This window comes from Haliotis rufescens, unplaced genomic scaffold (genome assembly GCF_023055435.1).
Source record: "Haliotis rufescens isolate VD_foot unplaced genomic scaffold, xgHalRufe1.0.p SCAF_55, whole genome shotgun sequence".
Taxonomy (NCBI): Eukaryota; Metazoa; Mollusca; class Gastropoda; order Lepetellida; family Haliotidae; genus Haliotis; species Haliotis rufescens.
Window position 1 is genome coordinate 244,664 of NW_025964279.1, and position 21,301 is coordinate 265,964.

At 38.5% G+C, this 21,301-nt stretch overlaps 1 protein-coding gene across 1 annotated transcript in view; it reads right to left on the reverse strand.

Annotated features, from left to right (window-relative positions):
• The window catches only part of LOC124121432, a 94,284-nt gene that overhangs the window by 27,090 nt on the left and 45,893 nt on the right, over positions 1 to 21,301 (reverse strand). Inside the window, exons 11-23 of the mRNA XM_046484429.2 lie at positions 18,933 to 19,028; positions 18,553 to 18,636; positions 17,129 to 17,274; positions 15,403 to 15,499; positions 14,974 to 15,132; positions 13,580 to 13,699; positions 9,352 to 9,474; positions 8,319 to 8,476; positions 7,537 to 7,743; positions 4,613 to 4,747; positions 3,419 to 3,592; positions 2,146 to 2,308; positions 211 to 363 (exon numbers count right to left, since the gene is read on the reverse strand). Of these exons, the coding sequence (XP_046340385.2) occupies positions 211 to 363; positions 2,146 to 2,308; positions 3,419 to 3,592; positions 4,613 to 4,747; positions 7,537 to 7,743; positions 8,319 to 8,476; positions 9,352 to 9,474; positions 13,580 to 13,699; positions 14,974 to 15,132; positions 15,403 to 15,499; positions 17,129 to 17,274; positions 18,553 to 18,636; positions 18,933 to 19,028 (1,815 nt within the window). The remainder of the gene's footprint in view (positions 1 to 210; positions 364 to 2,145; positions 2,309 to 3,418; positions 3,593 to 4,612; positions 4,748 to 7,536; positions 7,744 to 8,318; positions 8,477 to 9,351; positions 9,475 to 13,579; positions 13,700 to 14,973; positions 15,133 to 15,402; positions 15,500 to 17,128; positions 17,275 to 18,552; positions 18,637 to 18,932; positions 19,029 to 21,301) is intronic.

The following is a 21,301-nucleotide window of genomic DNA, read 5'->3' on the forward strand; positions in this document are numbered from 1 at the left end:
TCATAAAGCCATCTTCATGTTCTACACCAATCATTGTGCAAAAATAGCATTGAAGTCATAGAAATATCAACACTTTAAGCTTTGCTTCTCTCATGTCAAGTTATGGTGACGTTCTTCAGCTCCTAGAGTTTCGATGATAGACTCTAGTTTTGTTAGGGAAAACAATAAGTATTTTACCTGATGCTGATTTCCATAAAAAAGCACATTTACCTTTGGTGTCACCTCTGTGAGAAGACAGACATGTGGAGCATCAAAACAGGCACCAACGAAAGTCAAGATATTGTTGTGACGCACTTCCTTCATCAAAACTATCTCTAATCTTAGAATTTCATTGTTAATGTCAAGCGAGTCGATGTTGAAGTCCTATGGATGAAATAGACAAAAAGAGTTGGCATACAACATATCATATATAAATGTTTCCAAGGTGACAAAGGAAGGCTTCTCTAAAACAGGCTAAGTGGTCATGGCTATTTAACCACTTACATTTATGCTGTAACACAATGATCCATCAATGTTTAAAGATATTAACACTGTGATTCAGATTGTTTTGTTTTTGTTTGTTTGTTAACGCCGGACTCAGCAATATTCCAACTTTATGAGGTTGGTCTGTAAATAATCAAGTCATTTATTGATTCATGAGCATCGATCCACGCAATTGGGATACAGTGACATGCACCAACCAAGTCAGCGAGCCTGACCACCCGATCCTGTTAATCGCCTCTTACCACAAGCATAGTCGCCTTTTATGGCAAACATTGGTTGCTGAAAACCTATTCTACCCCGGAACTTCATGGGTTGACCTTCAGAAAGGTTGAAGTAAACCATAAAATGAACATAATTTCATGGATTTCATATATGTAAATATCATTTCAAATACAGAGGAGTAAATGGATCATCAGCAGCGAAAAGAATTAAGAAGTTCCCGAGGTCCTCAAGGAGTTAAGCTAGTTTTTGGGATACCCTGATCCCTAAAATAATCAATCATAACATACAGACTTTGATAAGGACCTAGTCTTAGATTCTAACATTGATCAATATTTATAAGATGTCAAGTTCAAGTACAAAAACCCAAACCTATCTACTAACATTCATATCATATCATGGGTATGTTTTCTTGCAGCAAAAAGCTAACGGTTAAAAATGGTATCCATTTCGATTGGTAGGTAATACTTTCAGAGTTTACAAACAAATATGGTGCTACCCTTGCCTATTAGCGATGGAGTCAGAATTGACAATCAGGGACCAAGACAAATTACTATTACTATTACATGACAGCGGTAGAAACTAACGTTTTTGGTCCACCAGTCCTTATAATGATCATATATAGCAAAACCCTTAAAAATGCCAAATATCTACTAGTCCTTATGATACCTTAACAATTGGGCAGTTTGGCAAGGACTATAGGACTGGTGCCAATTTCTAACCCTGTATGATAGTTATGCCACCGTCTCAAATGCAAGCTTCAGTTGGAACTATATTGACTGTAGTCACTGTCAAACTGACAATTCACTGACACTGCGATGTCATATATTAATGCGTACATTCCAGGAAAACTTCAATGTGGAGATACTGTTTGTGAGAGATCAAGATGCTGATTTTGATGGTAGAATTTAAGAATGACATTATATGATAAAGGGGTTATCCCGCTTGTGTTTTAGGATGGTAAATATCCTGTATCAGGAATAAACCTACGTATTTAACTCACCAATGTTTGCTAAATACAATGTTTATTCGTATGATAACATCTATTTAAATACTTAATCAATCAAAAATATTATCTTTATGAAGATAAATGGACTTAGTAGCTTATGCCTGTATATATTACCAGGGTATGAAACTCCCCAAAATTTCAGCCAGACCACAGGACTGGCTAGCTGAAATACTTGCCAGCCCTGACCAAAACCTGCCTGCCCACTATAATCATATGTTTCTCAGGATAAGCTAACGGGGTTTCTTTTTGGTTACATTTTATCATTCATCTTTACATGTGAATTAATGCTAATCATCGGGAAATATTTAGAATATTTTCACATATGAAATATAACCCCACCGTCGGGCAGGGGGATTTGAAAATCTGGCAGCCCGAGTTGAAATCAACCCGTCTCGGACGGTCGGGCAGGCAGGTATTTCGAACACTGATATTACCTGTGCATGGCATTTCTGATGTCTCCAGGTAACGACATTACCAGTTACTTTGTCATTAGTATCACTGGCTGTGGAGAGCAGACTGATGGCCCGATCAGCTGCTGTTATGTCATCCCACTTTACCAACCAATCAAGGTTTTGCAGAGACGCCAAACGAGCATGCCTGTCAAAACATGGTACGAACACTGAAGGCATCCATTACTGACACATCAAATATGACAAATAATATGGTCACCCTTATGTAACAGACCAAACATGACATAAATACTGACGAATCTCTGAGTTATCTTGGGGCGGTCGGGTAGCCAAGTGGTTAAAGCGTTCGCTCGTCACGTCGAAGACCCGGGTTCGATTTCCGACATGGGTACAATGTGTGAAGCCAATTTCTGGTGTCCCCCGCCGTGATATTGCTGGAATATTGCTAAAAGCGGCGTAAAACCATACTCACTCACTGAAGATGTCCATTTATGACAGACCAGAAGAAATTTCACTGGAAAAAACTTGGTTATATGGTGCAATACAGCAGTTGAGCCTCACTCAACCCATTAAACCAATCAAGGTTACATTAATAAAGAGGATATACCGTATTCGACGTAATAAGCGCCCCGCTCTAATAAGCGCCCACGGCGATATTTGCTAATATATTGGCTAGTGAACAAACCCAATAAGCACCCCTTCCGATTGATCTATGTACACAAGACTTATTTATTCGCGTATAATACGCACTCGTGTGTTATATGCACCCTTAATTATGGGCAAATACATTCTGGAAAAATATATCTGTCGTATATAAACATATAAGGCTGTCAGCATAAACCACGAAATTTATCTTTTAACTCTGTTTTTTTTCACCAAAATAATATTCTAATAAGAGCCCCCTATTTCTAATTTTGAGAGCGCCCTGGGCGCTTATTACGTCGAATACGGTATGCTGATAAACTGGGCCATAAGATACATTAGCTAACTGGGTTTTTTGGGTTTAGTGAGTGAGTGAGTATGGTTTTACGCCGCTTTTAGCAATATTCCAGCAATATCACGGCGGGGGACGCCAGAAATGGGCTTCACACATTGTACCCATGTCGGGAATCGACCCCGGGTTTTCGGCGTGACGATTTTTGGTTTAGGTATTGGTTAGCTGAATTAAACAAATTTTCAAAGATTCGAGGGCAAGAGGGATCCAGGTCTTTACATAGACAAGACTAACAGAATAATAAAATTATGAACAATTATTTATAAAAGTGGCTCCATTGACGTAAATGATCAAATACATTACCTTCTGGTGAGAAATCTGATGAGAAAGAAAAGTCCAACAGCCAAAGCTGCTCCAAATAGTAATGGCAGAATTACAGCCACAGCTAAAACTGTGCCACATGTTCCCCCTGTGTATCCATCACTACACTGGCAGGTGTCGGGGGATTTGCAGATCCCATTTGCACCACAACCAGGGCTGCAAAAGACAATAAGTATAAATGCCTGTATAGCAGCGTTAGAAACTGGCACTAGTCCTATAGTCCTTGCCAAACTGCCCCATGGTAAAGGTATCCTAAGGACTAGTAGAAATTTGCCCTTTTAAAGGGTTTTTCTCTATGTTATCATTATAAGGATTAGTGGACGAAAACTCTTTGTTTCTATCCCTGTATAGTACTATACATCACATTCATTGTGAAAACTGTGCAAATACACACATTCAACACTAATTCTGTGTGAACAAAAACAGATTCTTTCCATACATCAGTGTTTCCTACAAACAGTAATATGGACTTTAGAACCCCCTTCGTCTCGTACATGGATGTGTCAAATTCACGGTTTTGTCAAACCAACATGGACATATGGTAATAAGGTCAAGTCGGATGTGTTGAACCCAGGGTAAGTCGAACTATTTCTCTGGTACCCAGGAGTTCAGGACAACAGGGTTCAACTGTATAAAGAATTACTCTGAAGCCCTTCTTACACAAACATATTCTTAATAGATTTTGCATTACATCACTTTTGATGTGTAGATCAATACATTTATTCTGATGAATACAACAGCCATATAGAGGTTTCTGGTCCTTAACACTGGTTTCATAGACAAGGTAATAAATTACAATATTTGGGGACAAGTTTTCAGAGACCTGAAATAATAGGACAGCGAAACAAACTAACACTTTTTGTCCAGTCGTCATTATAATGATTACATTGAGACCTTTCAAAAAGGCAAATGTCTACTAGTCCTGATGATACTTTAACTATTGGACAGTTTGGTAAGGATTATAGGACTAGTGCCAATTTCTAACCCTGCATGATAGTTATGGCACCGTCTCAAATGCAAGCTTCAGTTGGAACTATATTGACTGTAGTCACTGTCAAATTTCTATCATTGTAGCAGGATTTAGATTTGAAAATGTGGACTTCTGAGGAATTTAGGCTGCTTATATTGTAATTACGTAATACTGATAAAAAATGTCCACTTGAAATTGGTGCTTACTTGCAAATAGCCTGCTCACAAAAAGCACCACGCCAACCAGCTTCACAGATACAAACACTTGGGATATCACATCTGCCGTTTTTGCAGGAACAGATCATATTGCTACAATCATCTCCATAGTATCCAGGTTCACATCTGCAAACAAACACAGATATCCTTTTGCATTTGTGTTTAAATCTAGCTATCGTATGTTTGTTTGTTGTTTAACGCCACACTCAGCACTATTCCAGCTATATGAAGGTGGTCTGTAAATAATGCACTGTGCCAGACAATCCAGTGATTGATATCATGAGCACTGATCTACGCAATTGGGATACAATGACATGCATCAACCAAGTCAGCAAACCTGACCACCCGATGCCATTAGTCGCCCCTTACGACAAGCATAATAGTCTTTTATGGCAAGCATGGGTTGCTGAAGACCTATTCAAACTCAGATCTTCACGGGTTCCTATCGTATGTGACTACTGAGATTGACCCTTAGGCTAAAAAACAATATTCTTGGTTCTCAGGCACAGGCCGCATCATCATAAAGGCCGCCGCCACACGTTTTGTTTTCATTTCCATTTTCATAAAAAAACAAACCTTAAATATTTTGCGTCTCAGACATACGACCCCTACAGTGAAATGCTACAATACTTAAAAACAATGCGATCCAATATAGCATACAGTTACTTCCCTTTTCATGCGCACTGCTTTTCTGCGCATCTCATGGTGGCAATAGGAGTGTACTTGTTTTGCCGTTTGCAAATTTGGTCAATGAAAATATGAAATTTGCAATAAAACATCACTAGACATGATGATTTACTAATTCAATGGTATCCGTGTACTGTATCCGGGACAATGTTTCATACGCAGAGGTTAAGATTTACATATTTTTATGTCTCGTAAAATAAGCGAGAAATCGATGCTAATTTATATACCCCGTCTTTAGAGCGAATAGGAAAGAAGCACGCCACCAGCGCATACACATACCTACATTTGCAATAAAAACGTGTTTGTCTTCCGCAGAAAGAAAATTACATCCTATCCCTTCAGCGAATTCAGGGAAATGAACAGGTCATAACAATTAAACTTGGTCAATACAAATTTGAAATTTGAGATAAAACATCACTAGACATGATTTACCAATTAAATTGTATTTCCTGTTCTGATTGGCATTGTTAATATGCTGAGATTAAGATTACAGTGTGTCTTGTCTCGTAAACTAAGCCGGAAGTGGCAATCAGCTGTACACACGTTTCTCGGAACCTACCCGTGATTCGGTCAACAATTACCAATAATATAACTTTAAAGAATTTTGATACAATGAGCAGAAGAATTGTATCTGAAACTATTACTTTATCAGGAATAATTTATTCCAATATCATGTTAGTTGCAGCTTTACTTTATACATGTGAAATAAATTAATAACCATAAGCGTAGCACTTTGGTTTAGCTGATCGCTATTGGCTGATATTTTTCGTATGAAAGAATTTGACCAATCACCGCCAATGCTCCCGCGGCCGCGATTGCGAAAACTTTATGTTGACATATAATAGTCAAACTACAACAAATAAGACTTTCAGGGGTTCAATGTATGGCATTTATGATATATATATATATCCATTCTCTATCCACTAAAGTTCGTTTCAAGGCCTCAATAGCGGTAATATGACCATGGTTGCTGTAAATAACGGTGACTTGTGTGATCTTCCGATCACTTCACATACGATTTCGCCAAAATGAATTGAAACACTATTGAATGAAATGTTGAATAAAATTAATAAAATAGATTACAAATATAAGTCCAGAAATATTATGAACTCTTTTTACAACCAGACAGTGTAATTACATGATAAATTTGCGTACTTCAGCACAGATTTGGTATTTCCAGTGCTACGTGCTCACAGTAATGTGTTAGTGTTGGGGACAAAGAAAATTAAAAAAACCTCTTCAAACCTGTGTAAAAGATGACACCCAACCCCCCACCCCACTCCAAAAAAAGCCTCCTAATTCTAGTTTTGAAAAACTTGCCTTATACACATCGATATACGGATTTGGATTCTTACTAGTTTGTACACAAAGCATATATATCTGTTGAAAACTAAAACAAACATGAAATTTTCTGTTCACAAATATCTGACTATCTATGGGTAGTAGTGGAAAAGTGTTGTGGTCGTCACTGACTCTGAATTCACATTGGACGCGGGACTGACCATAATTATGTTGACTTCAAGGGATTAACAACATACTACTGCCGAGCACATTCTAGACATTGGATGTCACCTTTGACTACGAAATACCATTATTTGTTTATGTCCTCTAGAAACCCCAAAGTAGACATCATTGTCCACAACAGGATGGTGGTTGGGCATACCCATAAATACCAATATTTATTTATGTCCTCTAGAAACCCAAAGTAGACATCATTGTCCACAACAGGATGGTGGTTGGGCATACCCATAAATACCAATATTTGTTTATGTCCTCTAGAAACCCCAAAGTAGACATCATTGTCCACAACAGGATGGTGGTTGGGCATACCCATAAATACCAATATTTATTTATGTCCTCTAGAAACCCCAAAGTAGACATCATTGTCCACAACAGGATGGTGGTTGGGCATACCCATAAATACCAATATTTGTTTATGTCCTCTAGAAACCCCAAAGTAGACATCATTGTCCACAACAGGATGGTGGTTGGGCATACCCATAAATACCAATATTTGTTTATGTCCTCTAGAAACCCCAAAGTAGACATCATTGTCCACAACAGGATGGTGGTTGGGCATACCCATAAATACCAATATTTGTTTATGTCCTCTAGAAACCCCAAAGTAGACACCATTGTCCACAACAGGACGGCGGTTGGGCACAGGACACAGCTTTAACTTAAGTTTAATTGATAAACAGGAAAAAAGAAAGGAAAGGACAACGCACGTGCAAGTTTCCATGGCTGTGCATGTTCCAAATGTATAGAAATTGATGTCTGCGGGATTTAGCAGATGTCCCCCACATCCAGAAGAACAGAAGAACGGTGCCACTGCAGGTTCTGATCGAAGCATAGGAACGGGTGTTGCTGTAGAAGGAGGGATTGGTACGATATTCTGTGTATTTCTAGAAAGCATACCACTTGTAGAGTTGTAGCTGTAAATTAAATCAAATTTGAATGAAAATTAGTCAAATGTTGGAGGTCCCAAATATTTTATTGTCTCAAAAGACAAACAGATTGGTTATGTGCAAGCAACAAAACAGATCAGGATTGGTCTCGCTTGGCAGCTTTAAATGACAAGCAACTACTTCAGTCTGTGCCAAGAACTTGTGAGATGTCTATTTGGGTATTTGGGTATTTTTAATATGTTTTAGCCTAATATGGAATAGTATAAGATGATCTTTCTAGACCAGAAGACAATTTACTAGACTCTGACTTTGGACTTGTGGCTAAAGTCATATGGTGCTACGTAAAAACAAAGAGAATGACAGACCTCATAGGAGTGAATAATCGCCCAAATGAAGTCAAAATTGAGAAGGTGAAGAAGCACAAGTGCCAGGGTCATCTATCATTATCACAGGATGGATGAGCTGATGGCCCAATGGTCATGTTCAATCTCTACAATTTACATCTAAGTAGGACATATGCTCTAAGTTTTTGACAAGTGGGTGGTAACTTGAAATAACTCCATTTTATTGGAAGCAAGGATGTAAATGTATATAGTACTTACTATCGTGTGTTCATTTTTGTTGTGTTAGGATATGCAGTCTGTCCAAGCGTATAATTATATGGCGGCAAGTAGAGAGGATAAAAGGCCTCCATTACAACTTCTAATTGTTCAGTTGCCTCTTCACTGTCCATTATCATAGTTCGTACAAAGATGGCTACCTGAAACATTGAACATTTTGAAACATAAAATTCTGTGATACTGATCAAGTTTTCAACCAATGTATCAATATGTATCAATATGTACCATATATGACCGTAGATAAGCCGACCTCCTAGTTTAGCCAAGGTATTAACTTCATCCTAGAAACCTGTATCAAATGGTACGTCTGGTAGATAAGTCAACCTACCTACATCACCTCGTCATGATTAGTCATCAGAAACTGAATATTAACAAAACCGTATTGAATTACGAAAATGTCATTCTCACCTCAAGCTTGTTAATTTGTTACTTGAATATTGTGAGTAGTGTTAAGCAGCTGAATTTGATTAGCACCTTTTGATATAAACAGAAAGTGCCGCGATGTTAATACTCATGTCTGCTCATGTTTTTTATGTCAATAAAGAATACCATTTATAATTGGATTAGAGGTAAATACAGAATTTGTTGAACAATCAATTCAAATTGCTCGGTACTTTTAGTGAGGTTAGAGTGAGTGAGTTGGGTATAACGCCGCTTTTAACAGTATTCCAGTTATATCGCGACATGTCAGCTTAATGTGGAAGGAAAGCCCGAAGTGATGCAGGTCTCAGACATTTACCACTTCGGTGAAACCCACGAGCACGGGTATGGTGCTGACAAACCTAGAAACATAATAGGGGCGAACCAGGATTTGAACCCATAATCATAGGCAACTCTGCACAGCGAATCACGGCGCCTTAGACGACTGGGCCACCCGTGCCCCCTCAGTGATGTTAGAAGTGTGAGGAGGAAAGGTATTTGATATATCTTGGAGAAATGCTCACCGCATTGTGAAAGGCTTATTTGCACTCAAAATTGATTGTTATAACATCAACGAGCGAACACAAATACTTGCATTTGTTGGCTGGATTCCAAACAGTGGTGGAATAGGATTACAATGTACAAGAAATCCTCGATAACCAGGTCTGTTGCCCTGAACGTCAAATGATACACCTCCTGTTAATCCTGCAAAAGTTACCTGGAACAAATACAAATCAGACTGAGCGAGTGCATGTTGTTAATGTATAAAAATGCAAATAGCTTATTCAAGCTCCATCTAAGAAGTGACTTTGCTGGCGACAAATGTTATAACGACATTTTCATAGGACATTTTTCAATACCATCACCATGATCAGCAATATAACAAGAGTTTGCCACTAACGTGGCTATATCCCCCGCCCCTGTTGCAGAATTTATGACATAATTAAATCTAAACAAACCCTAATCTTTTTTAACCGAGGTGGAACTTGTCACGGAAATTGTAAAAAAAAGAAGAGTTTGGAACATAAGTCCATCTTGCTGCCATGGAAACGTAAAATAAATGTATTTTTAGAGTAAAAATGTCATTTATACTTATCCTGACTCATACAAATGAGTAATAAGTATGAGTAAGGATAAGATAAAATTAAAAATTTCTAAAATTTCTAAATAGCAAAAGGCACCAGTTCAGCATGTACCTGACAGACCTGCAAAGTTTGATGAAAAAATATTGAACGGTTTATGAGTTATGCTCCGGAAACAAAACGTGACGGACGGACAGAGCCCGTTTCTATATCCCCAGCCAACTTTGTTGGGCGGGGGATAAAAAACATATCTTCAGGACATTTGGGACAACATTTTGGAGAATAGGTGACCAACGGTATTGTGTGGTCAGACTTGGTTTATTCATGTCATCGTATCCCAATTCATAGGTCAAAGTTCATGTCAAGAGACCACTGTCAGAAATAACTGCCTGCCCATGGCTAGTAACTTTTCTATGGGGCTGCATGAAATTTTCCTTCTCCTGCCAGACTGTCTTGCTAATAATTTTAAGACTACATATGTATTCACAGAGCTCCAGATAACTTTTTGAGCAATTGAGTTTTAACTCTAGGGTTTCTATTTTAGTTGGGTAACCAACATTTTTAATTGGGTAACCAACATTTTTTCACTCATCTATTCATCACTCTATTGGGTTTTTCCCCAAATTTGTGAACATTTTAAGATTTAAACAAGTATTTGTCACAGAGTGACGAAATATCCCCCGCCATATACACACTGTATATGAAGACAATCCAGCGATTAGTTCTTGAGATATTGTGGCAACACCGTTTTCCAACTCCAAAAACAGATTTGCCTGCTGTGACCTTGAAAATGGGGTCAAGGTCACCAAATCTGACAGGTGTATGCGGTGTCTGTATATACACTATAGTTCCAAATATGAAGACAATCCAGCGATTAGTTCTTGAGATATCGCGGCAACACCGTTTTCTAACTCCAAAAGCAGATTTGCCTGCTGTGACCTTGAAAATGGGGTCAAGGTCACCAAAACTGACTGGTGTCTGCGGTGTCTGTATATACACCATAGTTCCAAATATGAAGACAATCGAGAGGTTTAGTTCTTGAGATATCGCGGCAACACCGTTTTCCAACTCTAAAAGCAGATTTGCCTGCTGTGACCTTGAAAATGGGATCAAGGTCACCAAAACCGACTGGTGTCTGCGGAGTCTGTATATACACTATAGTTCCAAATATGAAGACAATCCAGTGTTTAGTTCTTGAGATATCGCGGCAACACCGTTTTCAAACTCCAAAAGCAGATTTGCCTGCTGTGACCTTGAAAATGGGGTCAAGGTCACCAAAACCGACTGGTGTCTGTATATACACCATAGTTCCAAATATGAAGACAATCCAGTGTTTAGTTCTTGAGATATCGCGGCAACACCGTTTTCCAACTCTAAAAGCAGATTTGTCTGCTGTGACCTTGAAAATGGGATCAAGGTCACCAAAACCGACTGGTGTCTGCGGAGTCTGTATATACACCATAGTTCCAAATATGAAGACAATCGAGAGGTTTAGTTCTTGAGATATCGCGGCAACACCGCGTATTCACAGCTCTGTATTCAGTTTTATTACAACTCCTTGTAGATTCTCAATTAATTGTGTGCATTTTATCAACTGAATCAAGACACGATTTGTCTCTTATTTTTTCCAATTTTATTACAATGTCTGAATGCGGGCAGGTAACTTTGAAGATGGACAGGCAACATTTATGGATCATTTGCACAACTGTCTTGTTGGGTATCAAAATTATTTCAAACACTGAAAGGGACAAAAAGTCTGTGAGGAGGGGTGAAACTGTTTGGTTGTGAGGCAAACAGGGAAGAAGATCAAATAATCACATGGACTTCCCATTGAAGGATGTGTTTTCTACCCAAAAGTGTTCACTGACAAACAGTGCAGAAGCTCCAGACTAAAATACTTTATCCTTAAAGGGCAAGTTCACACGGAAATGAACCTAATTTTCTTGTACTTTTTCCACAATAAAAGTGTTAACCTAGAAGTGTCATAGACAAAAAAATAAAAATATCACAATTAATTAACATATGTTTTGCATTAAAACGATTTATATTTTTCACATTTACCAAGTGTTCTATTTCCATAACAAAAACACCATGGCTTATGCCCCTTGCAATATGACGTCATTGGTGCCAATTGATAAACATTATGACGTCATCATGCTTTGTTAGAGCCGCTTCACGTGGTGTAGGTACAGGTGTGTGATTCTAGCGTCTCAGATGCCAGCCAGCATAGTGTTATGCTGAGTCACCACTGCGCCGGAGTGTGTCGTAGGCCATGTTGTTTTACCGAAAACTTGTACTTGATATCTTTTGCGTTGAGAATAGACAGGGACCCAGTTGAATTGGCACCAATTACGTCATAATCTAAGGGGGATAACTCAGGCCTGTTTAGCTCGAAAAACAAGGCCTCATAACGGCATATCATTTTCACACTATTGTGAGCTTCCTACTTTCACTGTGAAAAAAATGAGTGTATATTTTCAAACACGGATACTAACTAATTCTAAAATTGCGTTTTGTTTAGAAAAAGAAAGAAAGTGATTTTTGTGTGTACACTTCCCCTTTAAATGAAGAGAGAATTTTTGAATATAAGTCAAGTAGTTTGAAAAAGAGTAGCAGCAATGAGAAATAGAAAACAATGAGACTATCAAGTATGTTGTGAACAAGACTGCCATCACACATCGCTTGTTTTTAGTAAAAAAAAAGCATTAAAAAATAAAAACCATCACATGTATATCAATCATGATGAACAAATGGGATATCTTAAAAAATAGATCAAAGATTGCTGTCTGCCAAATGGCTAAATTTCAATTTTGATTCCTTGAACCAACTTGAAACCCCTTAAAATAATAAACATCTGTCAACAAAAACTTTCAGCTGAATCCAAGCCATTTCGGAAAAGAGGTTCAAAATGTAAAGATTATGGATAACACAGACAACAGTGATTGGAGACTTCAAACAACATACACTCCCATGTGCTAAAAGTAATCACCACTCAAACAGTTCTTGCTTTCATGATTGAACGAATCTTATTGATTCCCTAAAAGAAAATTAGTACATTTGTAATGTACTTTGTTTGTTTGTTGTTTAAAAGCCTAACTCAGCAATATTCCAGCTATATCTGTGTGTGTGAGTTAGGTTTTAACAGTATTCCAATTTATCGCGGCGTGTCCAGCTATATGACGGCAGTCTGTAATTAAGTCTGAACCAGACAATCCAGTGATTGACGTCATAAGCATCGATCCATGCAACTAGGATACAATGACATGCATCAACCAAGTCAGCAAGTCTTACCATCCAATCCCATTAGTCGCTTCTTACGACAAGCATAGTTGCCTTTTACGGCAAGCATTGGTTGCGGAAGACCTATTCTACCCCGGATCTTCACTGGTGTTGTAATGTACAGTTGTTATGTACAGTTAGGAAAGAAATTTATGAATGTCCTGACACAACACGAGTGACAATGAATGACGACATAATATCCCAGCGTTAGAAATTGGCACTTGTCCTATAGTCCTTGTCAATCTGTCCAATAGTTTAGGTATCATAAGGACAAGTAGAAATTTACCAATCTTAAGGGTTTTTCTATATGTTATCATTGTAAGGACTAGTGGACTATAACTGTTAGTTTCTATCCCTGTATCCCCAATGTTATTCTGAACCATTTCTCACAAGTCACAACCAAAGTTGTTTCATGTACATTTTCAGCTCAACAAAAGTGAAAAGTTTATCTCAAAGTCGTACATTTCTCACTGCCAGTGCAATTTTGTCTCCAGTGATTGTCTGTCGTTGATCAATCAAGTCGCTCATTGCTGTTGCCATTGCCCTGACGGCATCATAGCCCAAAGCAAACTCTGCTCCTACCTAGAAAGAAAACATGGAATATATTTTTAGGTATTGGTCAGGAAAATCTGTCTTTGCATTAACATACATGTAATAAAGTCAGCTCCATTCTGACATACACTTTCATTTGTCTTCACTTTGTCTAAAGTTAAAGGCACCCCATCCTCTATATCTCCAGGGCTTGCATTTTGGTTAACCTACACTAACCCTCGGGTCCATTCACAAGGTTTTAGCGATTTTAAATTACCTGCCCTTGATTTCAATAACATTGTACCGACCAATCAAACGTCCAAATAAGGAAAAAGAAAACGGTTAAGGGAGGTAACTCATATTGCCTAAAAAACCAAAGCCGCCGCCAGTTTTGATGGATATGAAGACATCCTTTCCATCAAAAAGATTTTTGAGGCTTTCTATTGTATATCAGTGAGTTTTTCAAACGTTGAACTTTATCACAAAGTCTGTCGTAATCAATGGGACTGGCCGCTATGTTGTTGATTTCGCCAACCCAAGATTGAGGCTGGTCTGTAACTCGCATTCTGATTGGTATGTTAGACCTAGTAGCGTAGCCAATCAAACTGTCTAAACGGAAATCAAGCGTGGGTAATTTGAGATTGTGAGAACCACGGACATTGATCCAGGGGTTAGTTTAGGTTTACCGAAATGTTTGTTTGTTTGTTGTTTAACATCGCACTCAGCAATATTCCAGCTATATGACGGCGGTCTGTAAATAATCGAGTCTGGACCAGGCAATCCAGTGTTTGACATCATGAGCATCGATCCACGCATTTGGGATACAATGACATGCATCAACTAAGTCAGCAAGCCTGACCACCCGATTCTGTTAGTCGCCTCTTACGACAAGCATTGTCGCCTTTTGCAGCAAGCATGGGTTGCTGAAAACCAATTCCAACCCAGGTCTTCACACGTCATTTACCGAAATGCTATCCCTGGACACATAGAGGACGAAGATGTCCAGGGGCCAGTAGAATGTAAGGATTTTCAGTTGGCTTCATTGCAAGTAAAATCACTATTATGGATATTTAATCTTTTAAGGTTACTTTGTATCACTGCTCAGCAATAAATGCTTTAGTAATATGCTATATGGCAGGGGCCTGTAAATAATTGACTCTGAACCAGAAAAAAACCCACTTGATTGATATGTTGAGCAACAATTCATGCCCTCAGGGTACTCTCTATCAACCTGATTCAGTAAGTCGCCTTATTCGCCAAGCATCAGTTGCTGGGAACCAATTCAAACCTGGAATCTCCGCATGGGTTGTGAAATGAAAATTTACCTCATGGATGACATATTTGACTCGGCCATGGTAAACTGATCGATCACTATACATGTGGTAACCCATGACTCTGAACCAGTCGTCAGACGTGTAGGCTGTTAGATCGTACGTTGACGCAAATCCATGTGTTCCTCTATAAGCTACTGTACAGATCGGTGTCTAAAAAACAAAGACTTAAAGTAACCACAAATATATAGTTTCTTCATTCAATGACTGCTGCACATGTTCTTAAAAACTGCAATTTTAATCAGTTAATATTAGACTAACTCCTAAAAGGCTCTAAAAAATATGACCATAAAATAGGGTTGCTTGGGAAAAATATATACAGTAAAATTTGTACTGTTATTCATTTGTTAGTCCAGAAGTTCAGTTTTATTACAAAACACAGATGATCAAAGTTATGAAATAAGACTCCTCTTTTTTTCATACCTCCATACATTCTGCATGCTGGTTCCCCCAGGGGAATTGCCAAATAAAGATGCTGACAAAGACCCATTGGTATCCATGTAAGGAAGACATTCCGTAGCTAGAAATCAAGATGGTTTGAACACATGTAATTCCTGCCAATATCTTACCTCTATTACATCAGATTCCCATTGATCCTCATACATAATGTTTCAAGTCCAGTGATATTACTTGCACTCTGGATTCTAGATGTCAATTGTGCATTTTTCTTACGAGAAGGAATTCATTGGATTATTGGAAGTAATTGATGCACTAATATACAGAAATTATTTACCCTTCCCAAATGCTTGTCATATTTTTTATGACCCTCCCCATGAACATCACTTTTCATGACACCCCCTAAAGAGACAAAATGCAAAAGGCAGTCGCAAGAGAGTCTGAGATTCTCTTGGTGACAACCTGACTTTCACGCTGGGGAGCCAGGCGCTGGTGCCGCCAGCGACAGAAATCTTGAAGCACCTGTTCCCTTTGCCATGGATCAGTTTGTTTGTTTGTACATATTGTTCGAAAATCCCAAACTATCAAAAGGCACAAGTTCACCACGAGACCTATCTTTGTGCCATTTTTTGGGAGAAATATTGTACGGTCATCAAGATCGGCCCCGGAAACAAGCACTACCACCATTTTACAGCCTGAGTCAAATTTGTTGCCATGGAAACTCAATTTAAAAAAAATAATTTTTGTAAATCCCAAACAATCAAAAAGCACCAGTTCACCAGTAGAATTATCTGTGTGCCTAGTTTGGTGAAGGAATATGGTCAAGATCTGCTCCAGAAACGATATCTTACATGGATGGACTGACCCCCTTCTAATATATAGTATAGGAAATAATTCTATAAAAATCCAAGCTGATTATCATAAGCATCATTAAGAGTCTAGCTATTGTGTCACCAAGAATGTCATAAAATAAAACACAACAATATAAGGACAATGCTCAAACTGCTAAATCTGAACAACACTATTATTCTAAGGAGGTGACTTATCAAAGCACTGTCCAAAAGTCTCTGTCACCATCTGATACCACATAGACCCAATCTTATTAAAATCAGATCTTAGTTCTCATTATCGCTAAAGATCACTGGATATCCCATTACAGGTGACGTCAGAACGGCCTTTCATCCGACAAATCAAAGCGTCGCTTACCAGATCATGAAAGTGACAGTCGGAATGTGTTTTCTAATCATGCAACCTCAAAAACATTAACACAGGGTATACCGAACGACAGTAACGGCCTGTATGACTGATTCCGTCTCTCGCTTCCGTGGGATAAACATTTGAACGGAGGAGGTATTGCACAGTACGTGGGAAGCACTGCCATACAATCTCAACCACATAAGACATTCCGGAATGTTCGTTTGTTCAGTTTTCAAAATTTTAATTGATAACTGTGTCAACATATTTTTCAAGCGTAGTCTGAAATAGAAGTCGCCAGGTTGAAACGAGTGCCGTAAAGCTCGAGAAAGCTGCTTTCTAATTGGCTGATGTTGACTTCTTGTTCGTCATTTTAGTGGTCGGTCAAAGTCTGTGAAAGGTCATTCTGACGTGACCCGTAATGGGATGACCTCAGATCTTTGTTTAGCGGCAGCGAGAACTTAGATCTGATTTTAATGAGATTGCACATAAACCACATGTAAACTTTTGTTTCGTTTATAATTATTTATCCATAATCATCTCCCAACTTTATACCTACTTGTAAGCTTCTCTCAAGACATGGTAGATGAGTGGAGCTGTGACATACGAAAAGATGATCCTTGTTCCCAAGTTTTTCATTTTTGCCATTGTATAATCTAAATCACCTCTTACCCAATCCTCAGGTCTTAATTCTGGAATTACAACCTGAATATGAAAAAACATTGATTGATGAAATGTTTTATTACCATAATCAAGAATATACTACATTTAGAATAATTCAACCTAATTTGACTCAGAACTAGGTACGATTTCAGTCCTGCCCATGACAACACAGGGGTTTCATAAACAAAGAACCCAGCTCTCTGACTGGCGATACAATGTCATGAAAAACACCCCATGGAAGTCGTATGGTTAGCCTGTACGGATATATCATACTTGCTTGTCACAAATGACACTGTTCGCATTTCACATTTTGAAACTGATTGTGTCGTGGTGATCAATTGTCACATTGAAGTATTTCAAAGGAAAAATCAGAAACGATTGTGAACTCTGAGGGACCAGTTCAAAAGTTTGATGTTGGATAAAAAATCTTAATTGCTTGAGTTTAGGGGTTGAGGGTTCAATGGCCCTGAAGTTTTCTATCCAACAAAATCAACTTAACTGATTAAATTGTTTTAAAAATAAAGTAACTGAACTAAGCAAAAAACATTTATCTTATTTTCATTCATATACTGTTAGAAGTTGTCATTAAATACATCTAGTCTTTCCAGGACGCAGTGTTTTTGGGGTCACCGGCAATCGAGGTAAGTCCTTCCAGTACAATGTGAAAAGGCAGAGATGATCTAAATAAAACCCTATAAATGATTTTCAACACCTAGTAAATAAACTTCAGACAGTATACTTTCTGAACGTTTTTGATAAAACACGAGAATACATGACAAAAAAGGACACTGAACTCAGGAATTCAACTCTTTCAGAATTAAGGGATAATTTTGGGCAACAGGAGATGATTATTTTTATCTAGTGAATTTTCAGTATTTGCTGAACAATTATTATATTATTTTAACAACAGTTTGGAAGAATGTATGGACACGGATGGCCCAGTCTTCTAAGGCGTCGCAATTCACTGTGCTGAGTTGCGTCCCTTGGGCACGCCTGAGAAACCTATGATTGTGGGTCGAATCCCGGTTAACCACAATTATGTTTTAGGTTTGTCAGCACCATACCCCTACTCGTGGGTTTCACCAAAGTGGTAAGGTCTGAGACCTGCATCACTTCGGGCTTTCCTCCCACATTAAGTTGACACATGGTGATATAAATATGATACTGTTAAAAGAGGTGTTGAACCCAACTCACTCACTCTTATGTCAGTTAAGCAGATCACACCTAAAGCTTTTTGTTATGAAAACTGGTCTCAGGTATTTTACCTGAAGATAAGAACGATGTAACTAAGAGCGAAAACACATGCATCTGAATATTTACCTCTCCCATAATTCTTATTCCATTGCTTTGAGCTTTGTCATAGATGATATTGTTAAGTTCGTATCCTGCAGATCGTATAATCAACTGTAACAGAAAACGGAAAAGTGATGAACAGTTTTGATGAAAACAACTATAATGGGAGATTGCATAGACAGTAAAATGAGTACACACACACACACACACACACACACACACACACACACACACACACACACACACACACACTCCTCACCCTATCATTGCCCTATGGCATAGTACCTCATGTTAAAACACCACTTTAGAATCCATACACTTACATTTTGTGCAATGATCAAACATGACACTGCTGTTTTGATGTTTATATACCAGTACGCAATACCAGCTAATATACCAGTACTTACTATATGGGTCCATTTTCTTGATTTTGCAGCAAGAAACACACTGTGAATTGCAGCGCCCTCATTCCAAGCCAGTCTGTTGTAGTATGGGTACAGTGACTGGTTGGCAACAAAACAGGAATTCAGACATTGAAATTGCAAATATGGGTGTAACCACTTGTCAATAAACTAGCCCTAAACACACTTTATTCTTTGAAGCCTTGAGACAACAAGAGTTATCAGAAGATGACAAATCCCCAAGTCCCTCTAAAATTCGAAAGAACAAATCATCTGATTTCCATCTTATCTGTCTGTTCGTATACATGAGTAGTTATTGAGCTATCACAACAATACCATGGAACTAGGACTGGAACTTTGAATTTCTCTGTCAGGTGCACACAAATATGAACAGAGTCAATATCAAACTTTTTGCCTTGGAAAAAAATCCCTAAATAGCAAAAGGCACCAGTTGACAACCAGGGTGCCGTTGTACAAAGCGATCTTAGGGCTAAGGTGATCAGAACTCCCATACCTTAACACAGACTTACGACTCGTAGCGTTAAGGTTGTTTTGTATGTCACCCTGGTCTTTGTGTGTGCAAAGTTTCATGAGTTTTAGAGATAAGGTCCTGACAAACACACCAAAGTCAATCTTGTTGCTACGGAAATGGAAAATTTTTTTTTTTTAAAAATCCCGAAATAGCAAATGGTACCACTTTAGCCCCTGGTTAAAACATGTAACAAGTTTGAATGAAAAATCTATAACTGTTTTCAAGCAAAGCTCCAGAAACAAAAAATGGATGGATAAACAGACCAGATGATGACCGGTGCAGGTTAAATCAAATTCCTCAAATCGAGCCCTGGCTTACGGTCTCTATCTTACAGAATGGCTCGGAAAAAAGACTAGAGATCGGTCATGATGTACTTTCAACAAAGTAAATGGCTGTTTGTCCTAGTTTTCATGACTCTCTTGAGTCTACCTGGCTACCGTACAGCGCCAGTGGAACCACTCTTGTATCTGTCTCTTCCCATGATGTCCTGGATGATGGGTATAGATGTCAGATCCAACTACCCCAGTCACAGTAAGATTCCCGGATGCTTAAAAAGTCGGTGACCGTAGGATTCCAATTTCCAAACTTGAACCCAGACCTGTGATGTACAGTTTAGCATGTATGGCACAGGCAGTTAGGTATCGACTAGAAGTACCTATCCCGGTGCCGTCTGGTCCCCGTACAATGTTTGTCAAAGCTTGGCTTCTCAAAATATTGAGAAGCAAGTTCTTCTCTGACGACTGGATATCTTCCTACTTAGGAACCCACGGTCAAAGGTCTAACGTGACCTCCATGCCTGGAGAGACAAGGAATTGTAGAGAGCTTCTTAGTTCTATGTCCACCCCCAAAACACCTTGACTCCCAACTTGCCCTTTTGGTTGAGAGATTCTTCTAGGAAAGCAGTGTTGACAAGATGTCTGTGATCTGGGTAGACATTTTGGTCCAACCCCATCGAGAAGGATGCATCAGCATGCCATTGTACGATTCCTGAATAGCGGTATGACATCGTGTAATCCTACATGTATTGATTTGTGTTTACTGTTGATGTGAAACATGTAATATTTCCAAAATTACTGTAATATTTTATAACGAAAGATTATCAGCAGACTGTCTGTGGCATCACATGCGATACTCCAAATCCAATGACATCTTGTTTATGAAAATCCATGCATTTAACATGTCATATAACAAATGATGGCAATATAAATGTGAGTATAATTTCAGAGGAACTTTGTCATTATGTGGAAAACATAAAAGTGCAACAAGTTTATGATATCAAAATATATAAATAAACCATCAATAGTACAGCCAGATTTTTGTGTATTTATCAACTTAAATAATGTTTGCGTGACACAGCATTTAAGTGCTGTAGATTTGTCATTGTAACCAATGTGAAGTTATTTTCTAAAGAAATGTATTGTTTTTGGTGGCCATCTTGGATTGAGCCTCATTCTGAGACTAAGCTACCACTGACAAGTCCATCATGTTTTTTTAATATCTATAAACGTGTAGCAATCTCAACTCAGTATATCTCTTGGTCCTTCCAGACGGTACCAATATGTTAACTTTTAACATCTGGCACATGGCCTAGTTGCTGGGAGACTTCCCCAACTTAACATAACCCTTATCAACTGAAGGAAGGTTTGGGAACTAAATATCATGATTCTGGAATATTCATTTTTTTTCAATTGGGTTTGCTGTAACCTGTCGTCATCAAAGGCTCTCATTAGCCCATTTGATGATTTGCTTTGTGAAGCTCGGCCATTGAAGGGTATGACATTTTGTAGTGGATCTGATGATGATGGACAGTAGAACCTCGGACATTCTAGCCTCTCAGGCCTCA